Genomic DNA, 16,763 nt, shown 5'->3' with positions numbered 1-16,763 from the left:
CACTTAAAAATTATTTTTATGACACTAATACATTTGGCCTTGGATCTAATATTGAACATGCTATTTTCAGAATCATATTAGGTAAGATTCAGTTCAGATGTGAGTGATGAAAGCCCAAATTAATAGTGGCTTAAATAAGAAAGAATTTGGCTTCTCCCTTGTGTAAACATGTGACTAGGCAGAAGGGGCTGATATAGCAGGGCCCCGGGTGCCTTCTATCTTGTTGCCACTGTATGTCACCCTGATCTTATGGTCCAAGAGGGTGGCATCTGAGTTTCTGGCAGCAGGATGAAGAAAGGAATAAGAGGGGAGAAGAGAGCATGTGGGTGCAACCTCTCAAGGAAGATTCACAGAAACCACACTGTGATGCTTTTGCTTATATGCCTTGGGCCATTTGTGAATCACAAGGCTACACCTAGTGGAAAGGGAGGTTGGGAAATATAGCCTAAAAGACTATATTTTTATATAGAATATACAGAATATTACACTAAATAAGATATATAATCTTATACAGAATAAGACTATATTCTGAGGTAACTCTAGACCTAAGGTAGCTATGCTTATTAGCTAGTAATCCTCTTGCTATGGAAATAGGCGAAAAGGATGTTGGGAGACAGTTAAAAGTCTTGGCTACAACTCTCAATAAATATTTGTTAATGAGTGAGAATGTACATTTATTAATCACTTGCTATATGGTCAATATGTGACAATATCCATTATATAATATTCACAACAATCTTAAAAAGCCACTCTATTTTTGTTACCACTTTAAATATAAAGAAGTTGTATCTTAGAGTGGTTAAGTAATTTTATCCAAAGTGACAGTGGCCAGTTGAATCCAGAACCACTGATCCTGAACACCATATTGCTTTACCATAGAATATAACTGCTTATGCAAATGTGTTTTACTTGTGTTAGATTTATAGGTAATGTGGCTTATCTTCACACTATTTATTAATTCACTTAATAAATACTGAGCAAAGAAAAATTGTTCTAGGTCTTGGGGATACCAATTATGATAGCATTTTTTCTTATTTATTAAAGGTTTAGTCACTGGGATTGGTGAGAATACAAAGTGAGACAACAGACAGTCCCGTACCCTCATGCAGCTTACTTAATAAAATAATCTCTTATATAGTCTTTAATTATAAGCAACAAGCAAAAAAGAATAAGAAGTTGTAAGAACATATATTATGAGAACTGTATCTAGTCTAGGGTGAAGAGTTGAGTCAGGGAAAGCTTCCTTGATAAACTTGCCTCTAGAAGAGAAATTGGCACATGGGAAATGCTCAGTGAATACACTGAATGAATGAATGAATGAATGAATGAATTTATTAATTAAAAGGGAGTTGGAGGTCACTTTGGAAGATGTTTTTGCCAAGCCTGGGAAGTAGAAGGGAATACCCTTCAAGAAGTCCCATGTGGCTTGAACTCAGAATAAATTCTCCACACTTCCCAGAGCACTTCGTTGAGTTCAATTATTCATTGAATTAAATCAAACAGCTTTTTTTTCCCCTCTCAAATGTCCACACAATGAAGTAAAAATTTTTTGCATAAGGTCATCTAACATGTTTTCTTTACTTAAATAAGCTCCACATAGGCTCAGAAAACGTGTCTATTGCCCAAATAGTTTCTTGCAAATAGGAGCTGCTAAATAAATACTGATTCATCTACAGCAGATTCGAAACTAAGGAAAACATTCTAAAAAATTTGTAATGTCCTCTTCTTTCAACATTTACATACATCTTTCCAAATCTGGGTTAATGCTCCTAAGAAAAGAAAAGCTAAGATCCATTGGCAATATCAAAATGTCCTATTTGTCGTTTTGTTTTACAAGATAATCACTTGAAAGAACTTCTTGAAAGCTACCAATATGTAAAAATACAGGGATTTGGGAGAGGGAAGGAGAGATGAATAGGTGGAACACAGGGGATTTTTAGGTCAATGAAACTACTCTGTATGAAACTATAATGGTGGATACATGTCATTATATGTTTGTCCAGACCATACAATATCAAGATTGAACCCTAATGGAAACTATGATCTTTGGGTGATAATGATGTGTCAAGGTTGTTTCATCAACTGTAGCAAATGTATGACGCTGGTGGGGGACACTGATAATAGGGGATGTCTGGGGGCAGGGGATATATGGGAAATCTCTGTACCTTCCTCTCAGTTTTGCTCTGAACCTAAAACTGCTCTAAAAAATAAGTCTATACAACACTGTTAATCAACTATACTCCAGTATAAAATAAAAATTTTAAAAATCAAAAAAAAAAAAAAAATACTGGCTTAGGTTGGGTTCCTGCTAGGAAAACTAAGAAACATTTACATCTGCTTTTGAAACTCAGCACTCACTCTCATAGCAGTGCTAATGATAGTAACTAAGGAGACCTGAGTTTAACACAGCTTTCTTTTTAATCTGAAAAATGAAAATATAGCCTATTATTATAAACTCAGAGAAGAATACTTCAAACTTAAAGTAGCATTAAACACATAATACAAGCAAAAATCTGAGAGCCCATCTGTGGGGGAAAAAAAAAGGAGATCTTTGTTATTTTTTCAAGGACCAAAATAACAACAAAATAAAACAATCTACACTAAGTACACCAATGTTAAGTTGAAACAGCTACTATTCTAATTAAATATATCGATTTTGGGGAAAAAAGCAGCAGCCACAGCAATAACAACACTAAAAACAAATACATGGAGAAAATGTAACCAACATATAGTACAGAAATGAAATGTCCTGAAAAAGGCGTTAATGTGTAGAATGAATACAGTTATTCCCAAGCTCAAAGTTCAGCTCTTTTCTTCCGAAGGGTCCTGTGCAATGGTGCCCCCAGGTAAGCTATGGTCTTATACACTGTTTTGATGAAAATGGAAATAGAAGAGAGAGAGACTTTTACCTCTGTGGGAGGATACTCTATTTTAGAGTTCTCATCTGTCCCCTCAAAAATCTACTTCAACTCTGTGGACAGGCATGGCCTTGTGACTCAAAGTGACCAGTGGTAATAAGGAAGCGTGTCACTTGGCGGTGGTGTCCACTTGATCCACTTCTACTCTCTATACAGAACAAACTCACTTTTCCAGCTTTATGCTGGATATTATTTTCTCTAGGTAAATCATTGAGGCCCAAAATATACGCATCATTTTCCAAGCAGACCAACTCCTTTTCCTGATTTCTACATTTCTGTTAATGGTACCAAAATCATACTCAGGCTCAAAACCCTGGAATTTAATTTTTCTTACTTTTTTCCTCCTCCCCTCCCATAACACACAGTTGAATCAGTTGTCAGTGATGCACCCTCAAACCCTCTTACAGTTTGATCTTTTATTTTTATTTCAACAGCTGCCAGTCTCATTCAGGTCCTCCTCCGGGCAGTTAGCCATAAAAGCCTCTCAACTGGTGTGCCTGCTCCTAGACTCACCTCTGCATTAAACACAGCATTTATTCAATAAAATTTTACTAAAAGCCTCGTTAGCACTAGGCTTTGTGTTGTGTACACATAACACGCACCACACCACTGACATGCCACCTTCCTAAACTCTAGTTCTGACAGTATTAATAACCTGCTGAAAACTCTTCAATAACCATCAAGTGCCACCTTCATCCAGTATTGATGTATTTCACCTTCTGATGTCTCCTTACCTTTGTAGACCCTTATCCTCTTATTCCGCACCCTCCCGCCCCCCGCCGCCGACATGTACCCAAATTTTCAGTATAATAAACCAGTCCCTGTGGTACCTTGAGTTCCCTCCATCTCCTTTGTGACTTTGTTCATCCTGTTCCTTCCGTCTGGAATAAGCTCTTCAATGTCATCCTCAAAAATGGTGAATATACTAAATTCACCTTTAATAATTAAAATGTAAATGGCTTTTTGATGTTTTCATTATACTCTGGTTGCATAGAAAATAAGTAATTCTTCCTTAAATACTCCTAAGACCCAGCTGAGGATTTGAAAATAAAACATTTAAAGCCTGGTCTTCCAGAGATGTGGATATTTTACGACCCTTTTACTATTTAATTATGACTTAATTATTGAAGATCTCACGTCATAGGCAAAAATCCTTTGAAAACGATTAAGCGTTATTATTTCCAGTTCATGGAGGAATGGGGATTCCACTTAAGGCAGACAACTCATACAGGCAGGTTAATAATAAAATATCACCAAAGCAGCTTAAGTAGTTAGGTCTTAGAATTGTGATGTCTTGATGCCATCCATTACTTTAAAATATCCCACACTGATGTCTCATTTGGAAGAACAATATACTATTCTCCAACATCTTTAATTAAGTTGCTTCTAATAGTGAAAGGGGCACATTCAAGGAGAAGTATATCTCTCTTGCTAGACTGTGCGCTCCATCAGGGTAGCGATTACTACTTTTTTTCCTAAGAATCACCGCTACCACAGTCCACCTGAGGTGTCTGCTTATTATGTAGTCCCCTGGGTTCCAACTCTCACCTGTTAATCCAGGAACTCTAAGGATGGGGACCATATTTAAAAAGCTCTCCAGGTAATTTTTATGTAGTTGACATTTGAGAACTACTGCCCCAGCCTAGAGGTGCACTGCTTGCTTATGGGCAGATATAAATTTTATAAAATACAATAGCTACTTTATAAAGCTTTAAGAAAATCCAAGACTCCCCCCATACCCACTACCAGTGCCCACCCCGTACCTCCAAAAAATAAATAAATAAATAAATAAAAGGGCGCTTTCAAAGTAAGGACAGTACAGAGGTTAGGAATAGCTTAGCGCTGGCCTCTCACACAAGCTGTCTGTGTTTACATCCCAACTATGCAATTTACTAGATGAGTCAATTTGGACAATTTATCGTTCCGTGCCTAAATGTCCCTATCTGACTAATGGGTATAAGAACAATACCGATTACATGGAATTATGGATTCAATATACACCAGGTAGTTGAAAGAGCATACAGTGCTAGCTGTTAGATGATTTTCAAGCTAATACATAATAGTATGGATAATAAGACTCAGCTGGATCCAAAGTATTAAGTGACTAGAGTAACTTTTTCTGCACTTACATCTAACCACATTCAGTTAGTTTTAAACAACAACCGAATCCCCCAAATTGAAATGGTTTCAAGTTAATTACTGTCTCAAAAAACTAAAGCTTTCAGAATCAGGCCAAGTGGCTTGGTACTTGGTCACATTTTCAACACAAGGAGGTTTTCAGTGAGGCCTTGGGGCAGAATAAATTTGTTCAGTGTCTACAGTGGAAATAAGGGTTTCCTTCAGCTCAGTCCAAATAGTCATCCCACTAGTTCCCAGACGATAAACATAAAGAGACAATCACACCTTTAGCTCAGACTCTCACTTTTCCCCTTGCTTCTCGGCCTTTCTACCCCGCCTGAGGACTCAGCACAGGCTGCCAGTAGCCCTCCTCTGCCCTTGCAGGAGGTGCTGCTGCAGCCCTTTCAGAACGAACTGTTGCATTGGAGGCAGTAGCTGACGCGGACTCATAAGCAAAATCTCCCATGGGCAGGTCTCATAAGCACGGTTAACACCTCGGATTGAAGCTGGATCCACAGGCACGGCAGACTCACGTTCACGAGTGCGTTTGGTAACATCGGAGAAAAGTTACTAGAAACTCTGAAAGATGATAGGAACTTAGGGTTCTGTCTCCTTTAGTCCTAAGCGCCAGAAATTGGGATATATAGTCCAGAGGCTGCCCAGATGGTAACGTGAAGAGATTTGAAGAGGGAACCAGAGTAAGTTTGCCAAGAAGGAGATCAAGGTAGATTGGAAAACCAGAGATATTAAACTTTGAATGTTTTGTTTTTTCCATGACAGAGAGTTATTTTCAATCAATTCAGATGATCTCTATTTCAATCTACCAGTATCATAAACTAAAAAAAAAAAAAAAAAAAAAAAAAAAATCACTCTGGTAATATTCATGAGACATTGGGAACTAAACGAACCACAAGACATTTAAAATCTCAACCTTTGTAAATACAGAAGATAAGTTGGAAATGTTTTTCTCACGGCCAAAATGTATAGCAAGTACGTATAATGAAAAAGTCTTTTATATATGAGTGTTTTACTGAATTATCTACTAACAGTTTAATAGATGCTAAAAATTGCGTTAAAACAACTCCCTGTAACTCTTCATATTCTATATTTTATGAATAATAGTAATACATTTAGTTGGGGTTTTTTTGACATTTCTGTAACGGCAAAAATGACATAGCATAAGCTTGGGAAATACTAGTACTTTAAATGTTTTTCTATGGTAAATTAATCTTAGAGAGAGACTAAGAGAGACACTAAAATAATATGATTATTTTAACAACAGTAATGTCTAAAGTTTCAAACTCTGGTGGTGTGATTATAATAACAAACTTATAAAAATTTTGCAAGAAGTTAAAATAGACATTTTTTCTTTAACATTTCTGGAACAAAACATAACCAGGATAGGAGAAGATGAAAATTTTGGTGTTTGGCACTCAGGGTTTAATTAGCAGACTTCCTGGCAAACACCTTACAAATATTACCCACGCTCATCTAATGTTGCATATAAAAGTGGTTTGCAGTGGGTACGGAGGAAAGTATGGGCCACTGGAATTACAGAAAGCTTGATTCCTCTGCTGCCCAGATGCGTGAGGAATTCCTTATATTGTGGAGAGATGTAGCACATATGGCACCAATGGGATCATGCTTAGAGGGCACAATTCACATGTAAGTATATAACAGCTGAACATAGAGATGAGCTAAGTTGTTTGGACATTCTCAGTACCACTCAGTGCAGTATGATTACCATGTGAAAACAACCACTATTTCTCTCCCATCTATTTTGTTCAGTAGTCTCTTTTCTTCTATCAATTATCTGTATCTATCCAACACAGTTTTTTTTTTTTTTTTAATTCAAGGTGCTATGGAAATAGACTTAAATCAGGTGTAATACTAACTCTCAAGTGATATAGGAGAAAGGTAAACAAAGACCCTTTTATGTTAAGTATATTAGCTGCTATGATTGAAATATATAGTTGTCAGAGTGGGAAAAAAGGACAGTGTAGTCACTTATGGCTTTGGAGATAAAAAGCAGGAATTTCAGGAATCACTTTATAGAAAAGGCAATAAAGGAGCTGAATCTAAAGAAGGTTAGTAGATGGTCAATAGAAAAACCATGAAGTGTATGTGCCTAACCACAACAGCAGCAGACAGCCAGGTGAAGTTGAGCAACAGCAAGAAATCCAGGTCAATGAGGTCTTGGGTGCTGAAAGAGAGGAAGCAGCTTAGAGGAAAGAGAAGAGATTCCCAATGCAGCTTCTTTTGTATTAGAGAACAATTGCTCTCTGCTTAGTCATCTATTCCATAGCTCAGAGAATCTGGAGTTAAGATCCAAAACACATCCATTAAAGCAAATAAGCAAGCAATATGCATAGTATTAGTATAAATGTGGTAAATGACCAAACAATTAGAGACTATGTTTATTGTCAATATTATATATTGATAATATATTTATTATCAATATATTTATTTATCAATAAGTATATTGATAAATATATTATATCAATATAATATATTTCAGTAAAGATGCTTCATGTCATTTTTACTTAATGCTAAGTGCCTTTTTGTTTTTAAACATTAAAAAGTTTTTTAAAAGCATACACAACTATGTGTGGAACCTCATTTCTAATAAACAACTTTAAGGAAAATAGTAATTTTCCATTCAAGATTACTATTTTAAACAAAGATGATTAGAAACAATATATTAATGTCTAGATGTAATTAACCTTAGAGAGATGTTTAGTATGAATGGGAGTGTATCTGAGAATGTAGCTTTTCTCAGGAAAAAAACAGGCTAAAACATATTCTACTTGAATGAAGATGTAGTAAAGACAGATTTGATTCTGTGCAATTCAGGTTCTGTAACTAGAAAACAACCTGGAAAAAAAAAATCAACTGTTTAATTTTATGATTTTAAAAACGGTTTTTGTGTTTCAAGGAGCTCCAGGTGCCTATAAGTACCAAAAGTCTTCAAACATATTATATATAGGCTTTTGAAATGAAATACATGATTACTCTATTTTTTGCAGCATTTTAAATACCTAGTTCACAAAGTTAAAAAAAATCCACCAGATATGGAATTTATATTCCAGAAATGTGAACTTGTAACATAACTTGTGCTCACATAAGTCTCTTCTGGGTCCATGTATTCTACACTAACTATTATTTTGTTTAAAATGCAGAAGTCAGATGGTCTTGCTTTTGGGTGTTTAAACTTTTCTAACAAAGAAGAATCTAATAGCCATTTAAGAACACTAACTGTTGAAAATACTTAAAAACTTTATGACTAATGAATAATGACTACTTAGGAATTGCTGCTAAAGGGGGGACGCATTTCTGACTAGGATATACAACATGGTTTTGCCTCCTTCTAGTTTACAGACTTTTTGTGGGTCACATAATTCCTACTATTCTTCCTCATTTTTCTTCACTGTTGTTTCCTCTCCTTCCACCCATGCAGTTATCACTACTTGCAGTTCCAACAACTAAGTGCTCAGATCATCAAGCAAAAGTGTTTTTTGCATTTTATTTATTTTTAATGTATCTCAGGCAGTACAAAACCAGGCTTTATGAGCTGATGAGCCCTGTTTTTACAGTGTAGTCTGAGGATGACCTGCAGTAAATAGGTCTGTGGGACAATCCAGAAGTTTTACTTTTTATCCAGTGACCTACGTGATTCCTGGGCACATTAAAGTTTGAGGAATAACTACTACCCCCCCACCCCCCGCCCACTAAACTCTGTGGGATATAGAAAAGGAACATATTAAGTTCATATTCACATTTTCCAAAAGGGTAATGAACTATTTAAAATAGATCAAGATCTATTTTTCTGTGATAAAATATAGCACTGAAACAACTATTGGTAAATTAACTTTCAAAGGAAAATTATGGCTTTGCCTTAATATACCCATCAAATAGATCAGCATATAATAATATAGCTATGTAATACATAGTGTAATGGGAATTTCTCTCCTTTCATATTCTATAAATATGCCAAACTAGTTTTTAGTTTAACAAAAGCTCTATTAAAAATAGACTGTTTGGATATAATAAAATATTTTGGTTCAAATAGAATGGTTAGCAGATGATGTAAGACCAGGCTACACATGTTATACTATTATGTTTACTTACTTTTCTATATCCTAGATTGAAAGCATTGCAAAGGCAAATACTATCTTTTTTCTAGTGCCCAATAGAGAACAGACCACAGGGTAGACACTCATTTAGTAAATGTCTGTCGAACAGATGAATAAATAAATGCCTGGAAATCCAATGTATATGCATCCCAGAAAGAACATATACAAACAAAATCACCTTGGAAATTAAAAGAAAAAAATAACAATAAATGAAAACTACATGTAGCTATAAAAAAAGAAGAGAAAAATAACAGGAATAGAAAATATTTATCTTTTAAAATAAATAATAAATAATCATCCTGGCTGATCTGATTCAGTGAGCAAAGTTCCCAGAAGGTTTAGATAAGCTTTTAATTTTTATATATTACAAGGCATATTTCCATAATTGTGCAAAGTTGTTATTTCTGACATATCAGTCAAAAGGGAAATTGATATTCCAGGGTGCTAATGACCCAGTTAGTGTTGAAGGTGGTGGTTATTTATTACATGGAAAAAAATCTGGGTGAGGAAATAAAGGTCAGAAAAACTTGAAAAAAAAAAAAAGAAAAAAAAAGCTTTTTGTTTAACTGAATTTACTGCACTAACCCCTTAAATTCAGAACCAATTACGAATATTGTGGTACTATCCATAATTGCATGCTGAGTGTGTAAATTTAAAAATGGCCATTTCAATTTTCATTTCATCAAGACAAGGAAGAAAATGAAATTGAATACTAATTAGGGCATGTGTCTCATACACCTGAAAGATTAGGGGAATACTGTGCTCATTATAAGTGAGTTTAAGTAAAGTACTCAAATGTTTCATTTGAAGGACTGAATATAAATAAAAGAATTAAATGACAAGGGAAATTACTAATGCTCAAACAAAGAATATTTGGTACATAATTAGACTTCCCAGAGCCTCCTAGACACGGTTTTCCTTTAAGAAAGGGATACACGTTTTCTTTTTAGAAAAATAACTTAGAAAATAAGATGTTATTAGAGAATATAATAACATAATACTCTGAACACAATCATGAAGTATGTATTGAATAACAATGGTGAGTTTTCAGTTTTCCTCCCATCATATGCAAGATTTCCTCATCTAATACAAACCCTTTTATTTTACTTTTACTTGTTTTTCTCTAAGAGTTCATTATCATCTTCACACCAAAAGAAAAATAATAATAACCATAGTAATAATAGTAAAAGACTGCCCTTAAAAGAAGTATTTAATTATTCTACCTAGGTTGATAAAGTTATATTTAATCTAAGTTCCTCTAAGAGTCTACCACTATCCTGTTTCACTGAGGTTATTTCTACTTATAATCACTGGGATAAAGAAAATTTAAAATTCATTCACACTCTGAAAGACTTCTGCAGTGTTAAGTAGGCAATAAACCGTGACAAAATAAATGAAAAATCAGGACATAAAACAATCATAAGGTGTTTCTCAGAGGAAAAAACTGCCTAAGTGTGTTATTTATGGTTTACTGAAATAGGAAATCACTGACGCTCACAAACAATTTGTCAAATAGAAACCCTGATTCAAACTTGTGACATTATCTCTCAATTGCTCTACAATTTCTGCTATGAATCATAATTTCTAAAGTTTTATCATGACCTCAATCCTATAAATACATTTCATAAGGTCAACTTAAAGAATGGTCTCTGGAATGATTTTTAGCACATAGAATACAAGCATTTTTTGTTGTTTTGTGTTTATTTAAAACTTAACTGGAACTTCATTAGTCTATGATCAAAACTGTACAAAGGTGCCATTTCCACTCTCTGGAATTTTCTTTGTGCATGTGGCTGTAGATTAGAAAAATCATGTGCAACTTAAGAAGGAATTTCTGCAAATGCATGCAAATTAAATTCATAAGACAAAACAAGAATATCAGGCAACCACATGGAGCCATATAGATAAAAGAAATGTATATAGGATATGTACAAATTCATAAGAAATCTGAGCAAACATATATCTGAAGGAGGTTTTGGCCCTGTTTTGAAAGTACTACAGAAATCATACTACTTGGCCATAAATCAATTTCCCTTTCTATTAACTGCCTATAAAGCAGTCTCTATCTTCTGCTATAACATCACATCATGGATCCCTATCTTAAAAATTACCTTGGACTCAAACTATGTAGTCAACAGATAAAACAGATCAGCTACCTAAACAAATCAAAATTCTGTAATAACTCCCTATTCCAATGGAATAAAGCCAAAACCTTTTGGTATTCATAAATCCTATGGCGTGCTGAACTCACACACTAAATTTGAACTCATTCGTCTAGCAACCTAAACATAGGTCATGATTTTCTACATGGCGTTGCCCGGATTCTCACCTAGCATCTTGGATCATGCTCTTCCCTTGATATCTGGTCTCTACTGAAAGCCATCTTCCAAGGCCTATCTTAAAAGCTATCTTCCAGTGAGGCTTTCTCATGGTAATTAATTACTTCCTCCTCTGACCCCAGGGTATACTGGATTTTCCCTCTCTTCAGCACACATCAATGACTTGTTAGATGTTGTTAACATGCTCCCCACCGACAGAGGTATAATCTTTCACAGAAATCATGGTTTGATTACCTTTTCTGTCTCCAAATAGTTAGTTTCCTGTTTCACTTCAGCTAAGGGCTCAAAAAGTATTTAAGTAGATAAAATATAAGATGCAGGCATTACTGTCCTCCATCACATCTTTGGGAAATCACTTAGTCTCTTGGTAGGTCATTGTTTTCTCATGTTTTAAAAAAATAGCTGACTGATGCTAATAAATGATAGAGTATGAATTGAAACACACTCAGCTATTGAAAGAGGGTGCTAAAGACTTTTGAGGTATTATCATAATCCATTGCATATTCTATATTTGCACATATGGAACTACTAATAAGACAGAGAAGGAAAAGACATAATTTTTATACTCTTGAAGTATCAAAAGTTGCTACTAAATGTTAACACAGTACTAAGGAACACACGGCGTATGTAAAAACCTCCCTCTTTGATATGTACCTTAAGATTGTCATATTTATAACCCAAGAATTTTAACATTTTTAACCCTCTTAACACACTTTCCAATGGAATGTGCATGTTTCCCACAGTTTCAGAGTTTATAGCCCATTTGGACTCTAGCTAAATCATCCTTTCCTCTATGACCATGAAGAAAAGTCACACTTTGGACACTCACTATCTTCTTTGTGAAATGACTCTGGTCATTCCTTGCCAGTAACCTTGTTCCATCCCATCTGTTACCTGAATCCATGGCCATCTGTCATTTTCTGCAGCTGTCCAGGCATTTATAAGCCCCTTCTTATTAAGACGTGCATAGTAGGGATACCATTTCTGGAGTCCAAAAAGAGCTCGGTGGGTAGATGAAGCTGTGATTTGCTGATTTGAAATGATTCCACCTTCAATTCCCAATGGGCCCGAGCATTCTGGGAACAAATGAGGAAAAAAAATTGAATGTATTAGAAATAATCCATATCAAAATATGGCTGTTAGATTTGATGGGAGATAGTTTTAAAGTGATTTCAATGTGGACCATCATGCAATTCAAGCCCCTCAGAATTTACGGATTTGTTACTGATCACTACATGAAGGAAATAATTCTTGCTCCTCATGCCACGCTCTTCTTCCTTTGCTTTGAAGGTGGCACCTGAACAGACACGTCCATTCTGCACTGCAATCCTGCATTATGTACTGTTATCCTTTGCTGATCACATTAACAAAAGTGTAATGTCCTTTAAAGGTCTCTCTCATATTTTATATTCCCATCAGTATGCCTCACAAATCATAATTCCTTAATAAATATCTGTTGATCCATTATTTCTTGACTAGCCTACATCTGAGGTTTGTATCAAAATCATTTTCATACTGACTTAGCATTTCTCACCTCTATAAATTTCTTAAGTTAAATTTTTATAACCACTGTCAGTTATGCTTCCACAAAAAGGGCAATGTTTAAATCTGTCAACATTTAAAATTATTATAATAATAACTTGTGATATGTTATAAGTAACAGGAAATATGTAGACAAATTATTTTTATAGAGTAAGCAGGTAAGCACTCAGACATTATATAGAGCTGTATAAATACCACTCAGTAAATCAAGATATTAAAATATTTACATTTCGAAATCCACAACTCTACCAGTTGGGATTCTGCACAGACATTTTAGCTTTTTTCTTTTATTGTTCTTTAAATTTGCAACTTGGAAATTCAAGATAAATTTCCTAATAAAAATTTTAAATACTAAGATTAAAGCGTAATATACTCAAATAATATGTTCTCAGATACCAAATGTGTTTAGATTTTAAGATTAGAAATGAAGGTAAATCAATCTAAATATTATATATGTACTATATATCATATACATTCGAATTTCTTAATTATTTCCTAAAATTTCACCAGAAAGTACATTTATTGTGAATTCAGTTTTGAAAATTCAGAACAAGTAATATGATATAATGAAAAGTAATACCTAGTTTTCTTAATTTCATTAACATTTCATATATTACATTCAACTTATTGCAAAATTAGATTTGTAAAATAAATATGATAATTCTATTATAAAATACACTATAATAACATACTAGAATTCCTGAAAATATGAAAGGAGAGTACTGCTATTATTAAATGTAAGTGTATATAAGTCAACTTGATCAGTGATTGCTACCAAGCATATTTTAGATTTTAATTACTATTGAAGTCTAATGATTATCAGTAATTAAAAGATTATACTCAGATTGAGATTGAAAATATGAAAGTAAGAACTCTGCCACTGGACTATAATATTTTAAAAAGTTACAAAGATGTTTCTCACTGGTAACCATTTTTTTCACTAAGTGTAAACATGTTTTCTTTTTTCTATTCCAAGCTCAGATAATAAGTAGTTCTAAGCACATTACTTACTAACATTTCCCCAATGAATTTAAAACCTTTAAATACTTTTTATAAAAATGAAAATGTGTGGATAAGTAATCATCTTAATCAGTTGTTATTAGCAAAGATGACATTAATACAGCAAAAACTGCATCTCTGTGATTGACAGTTGACAAATCATTCACTTGATAAGTTAAATTTAGGTAGTAAGATCTTTTCTAAAGCATTGTATTTAGAACTCTTCAGCACTTTATAAAGGTGCACTATATCACTTTGAAGTCATTAAATTAAGAAGCCATTCGTTTTTAGAATAGCAGTATTAGAAGCCACCGATAATAATCTGATTTCCGCATTCCTAAAAAAATTAATGTTGAAAACTCAAATGTTGAGTCTTTGGCCTCTTGCTTTGCTTTGCATTTCAAATTTCAAGATCTTTACAGATTTCATAAAAGCACTAAGAAACTTTCATGATGCTCTTTGATTTTAAGCAACTGCAGGAGCCTGGCTTTTTAAGAATATTGCCATTAAAAGGAGTCTCAAGGATACTTGTCCTTGATTTGTACAATGTTTGGATGGAAAAATGCAGCAGGCAGGGAGGCCATTTATTGTAGGCCAGTCAGTGGCATGGCAGAGTTAGAGAGCCAGCTTTGATTAATTAAACTGCTTAGCCTTAGAAAGAACTGTGTACCATTTAGTTGTTTACTTCTAAAGACCTTATGCTGAATTGGGTATCTTCACCAAATTTGTAACCATTTTAAACAAAATTAGACCTCAAACTACACTATTCAGTATGTCTACTTTGTCAGCACTCTTAACCTACCAACCTCCCCTTATTAGCTACTATATCAACAAACAGTGGCTGTGAACTGTTGCATTATCATATAGGCCAAACACCAAAGAGCAATTTTAAAAATATATTTGCAATTTTTTACTCTGCCATAAGGCTCCCAATCTTTGTCATGCCCTCAATAGTCATTCATTCAGATAAAATATAATTAAAAAAATATATTGGCATGTTATATTTATATAGGGCTTCACAGCTTACAAAATATTTTCACATGAGCTGTCTCATTGTTGTGATGTCAAACTGATGAATATTTCTTTTCTCAGTCCTCAATTCCACAATTTTTTTTTTTTTTAAATAAAGTTTTGTAACATTCACTTACATACTATACTTTATGTTGCTGATCACTAAAGCCCAGCAGAGGGAACATGACTCTGGGGGGTTCCTGACCAAAGCATGAGTCTGTGAGGTATCAGTTTAATTCCTTAAAAATTGAGTGGTCCTCAATTTTTCTCATTTTAAAAATTGTGGTCATCGTGACCCCTAATTCACCAGCTGTGAGGTAAGGAAAGGTACACAGTGCTTTGCCTTTGTGACTATAAATTGTGAATAATGAGCTTGGTTCTACAAGGCCACTTGCATTTCTCTCTTTAGAGATGAGGTGATCCTGGCCTTTTAGCTCCTGTGGAGCAGGCACCAGATCTTACACTGCTGTATCCTTAGATGCTCACAGTGGCTTGGCTTGTACACAAGAAGAGCTCAGTAAATATGTGCTGAATATTGATATTGGGGGCTTTTTTTTTTTCTCCTAAACAGCAAACTAATAAGCAAATCCAACTCTTACACTTTATTTCACACTGGAAAGTTGTCACAACACCAGCTTTTCTTCTCTCATCATTTGGACCACAATCAAATGGATGTCATCATAATAAAAGGTTCAAAATCCAATTTCCTTTTGCCTGTGCCATCCACTTCCCCAATGTCCTATTGAATGCAACAGTTGTAAAAACTAATGAAGGAGTTGCAATTCAGAATGCAAATGATTATACACCTAAGATTAAGTGACCTTAAGCAGCAAACAATAAGATGCTTAAAAGAAAGATAATATGGAGATATACACTGCTATCACTATCCATAAGTGAGGGAAGGATATGAAATAATACTTGAAAAACAATATTAGATGAGCATTCTGAAGTTTGAAAAATGCATCCACATGTGTTTCCTCACATAATCAAAATAATATTTCAGGGAAAAAAGATTATCACACCTATTTCATAAATGAGGAAACCATTGAGGAGGGAAGTTAAACTCATAAAAGATGAGTCTGGAATTTAAGCCAAATGCTCTATGCACAAACAGAAAATAATGTCAATTGATAGAGTGAAGAGTTCTGTAATTCTTTAAAAGTTGATTCTGAATTTTTTTTCTTCTGTGTTTTTATATGGGGATGTGTGCATAAACATACTAGGATAGAAGATAGGAAAATTAACATGAAGGAAACGTGTAGAATATTACTAGTGGTACTCAGGATATGACAAAGCTTTTACAAATTGGGATACCTTAAAATAGTAGACAAACAGTCTGTGGCAGTGAGTCACAGAAGTAAATATTGAGGTGTTATGGTGGTCTGTGTCTCTTTATAGGTGTTAAAAAATTGACCTACTACCATTATTGGCCTATATACTGCTTATCTAATATGGATAGGCTTATTCAGTCTTGGCTAATTTATTGACCTCTTACTACATGCCCATCTATTCATCAATATATCCATCCATCCATCCATCCATCCATCCATTCTCCATTCATTAAATTCAGTTTTGAAAAATGCATATTCATTAAAGGCCTACTATATACCAAGCACTTTTCCAGGCAGTGGAGATACAGGGATGAACAAGGCAGAAAAAGTCTCAGCTCTCAGAGTTCACATTCTAGTGGAGAGACAAACTAT

General features: G+C 34.4%; 1 protein-coding gene across 2 annotated transcripts in view; it reads right to left on the bottom strand.

Moving 5' to 3' along the window:
- Window positions 1-16,763, bottom strand: part of EDIL3 (EGF like repeats and discoidin domains 3) — a 432,319-nt gene that overhangs the window by 139,964 nt on the left and 275,592 nt on the right. For both annotated transcript variants that reach the window (XM_082458169.1, XM_082458170.1), the window contains one exon: window positions 12,403-12,584. In XM_082458169.1, coding sequence (XP_082314295.1) covers window positions 12,403-12,584 — 182 coding nt within the window. The remainder of the gene's footprint in view (window positions 1-12,402; window positions 12,585-16,763) is intronic.

This window comes from Balaenoptera physalus (genome assembly GCF_965194825.1).
Source record: "Balaenoptera physalus genome assembly, chromosome: 3".
Classification (NCBI taxonomy): Eukaryota; Metazoa; Chordata; class Mammalia; order Artiodactyla; family Balaenopteridae; genus Balaenoptera; species Balaenoptera physalus.
This window is presented reverse-complemented; position numbering and strand designations above follow the sequence as displayed.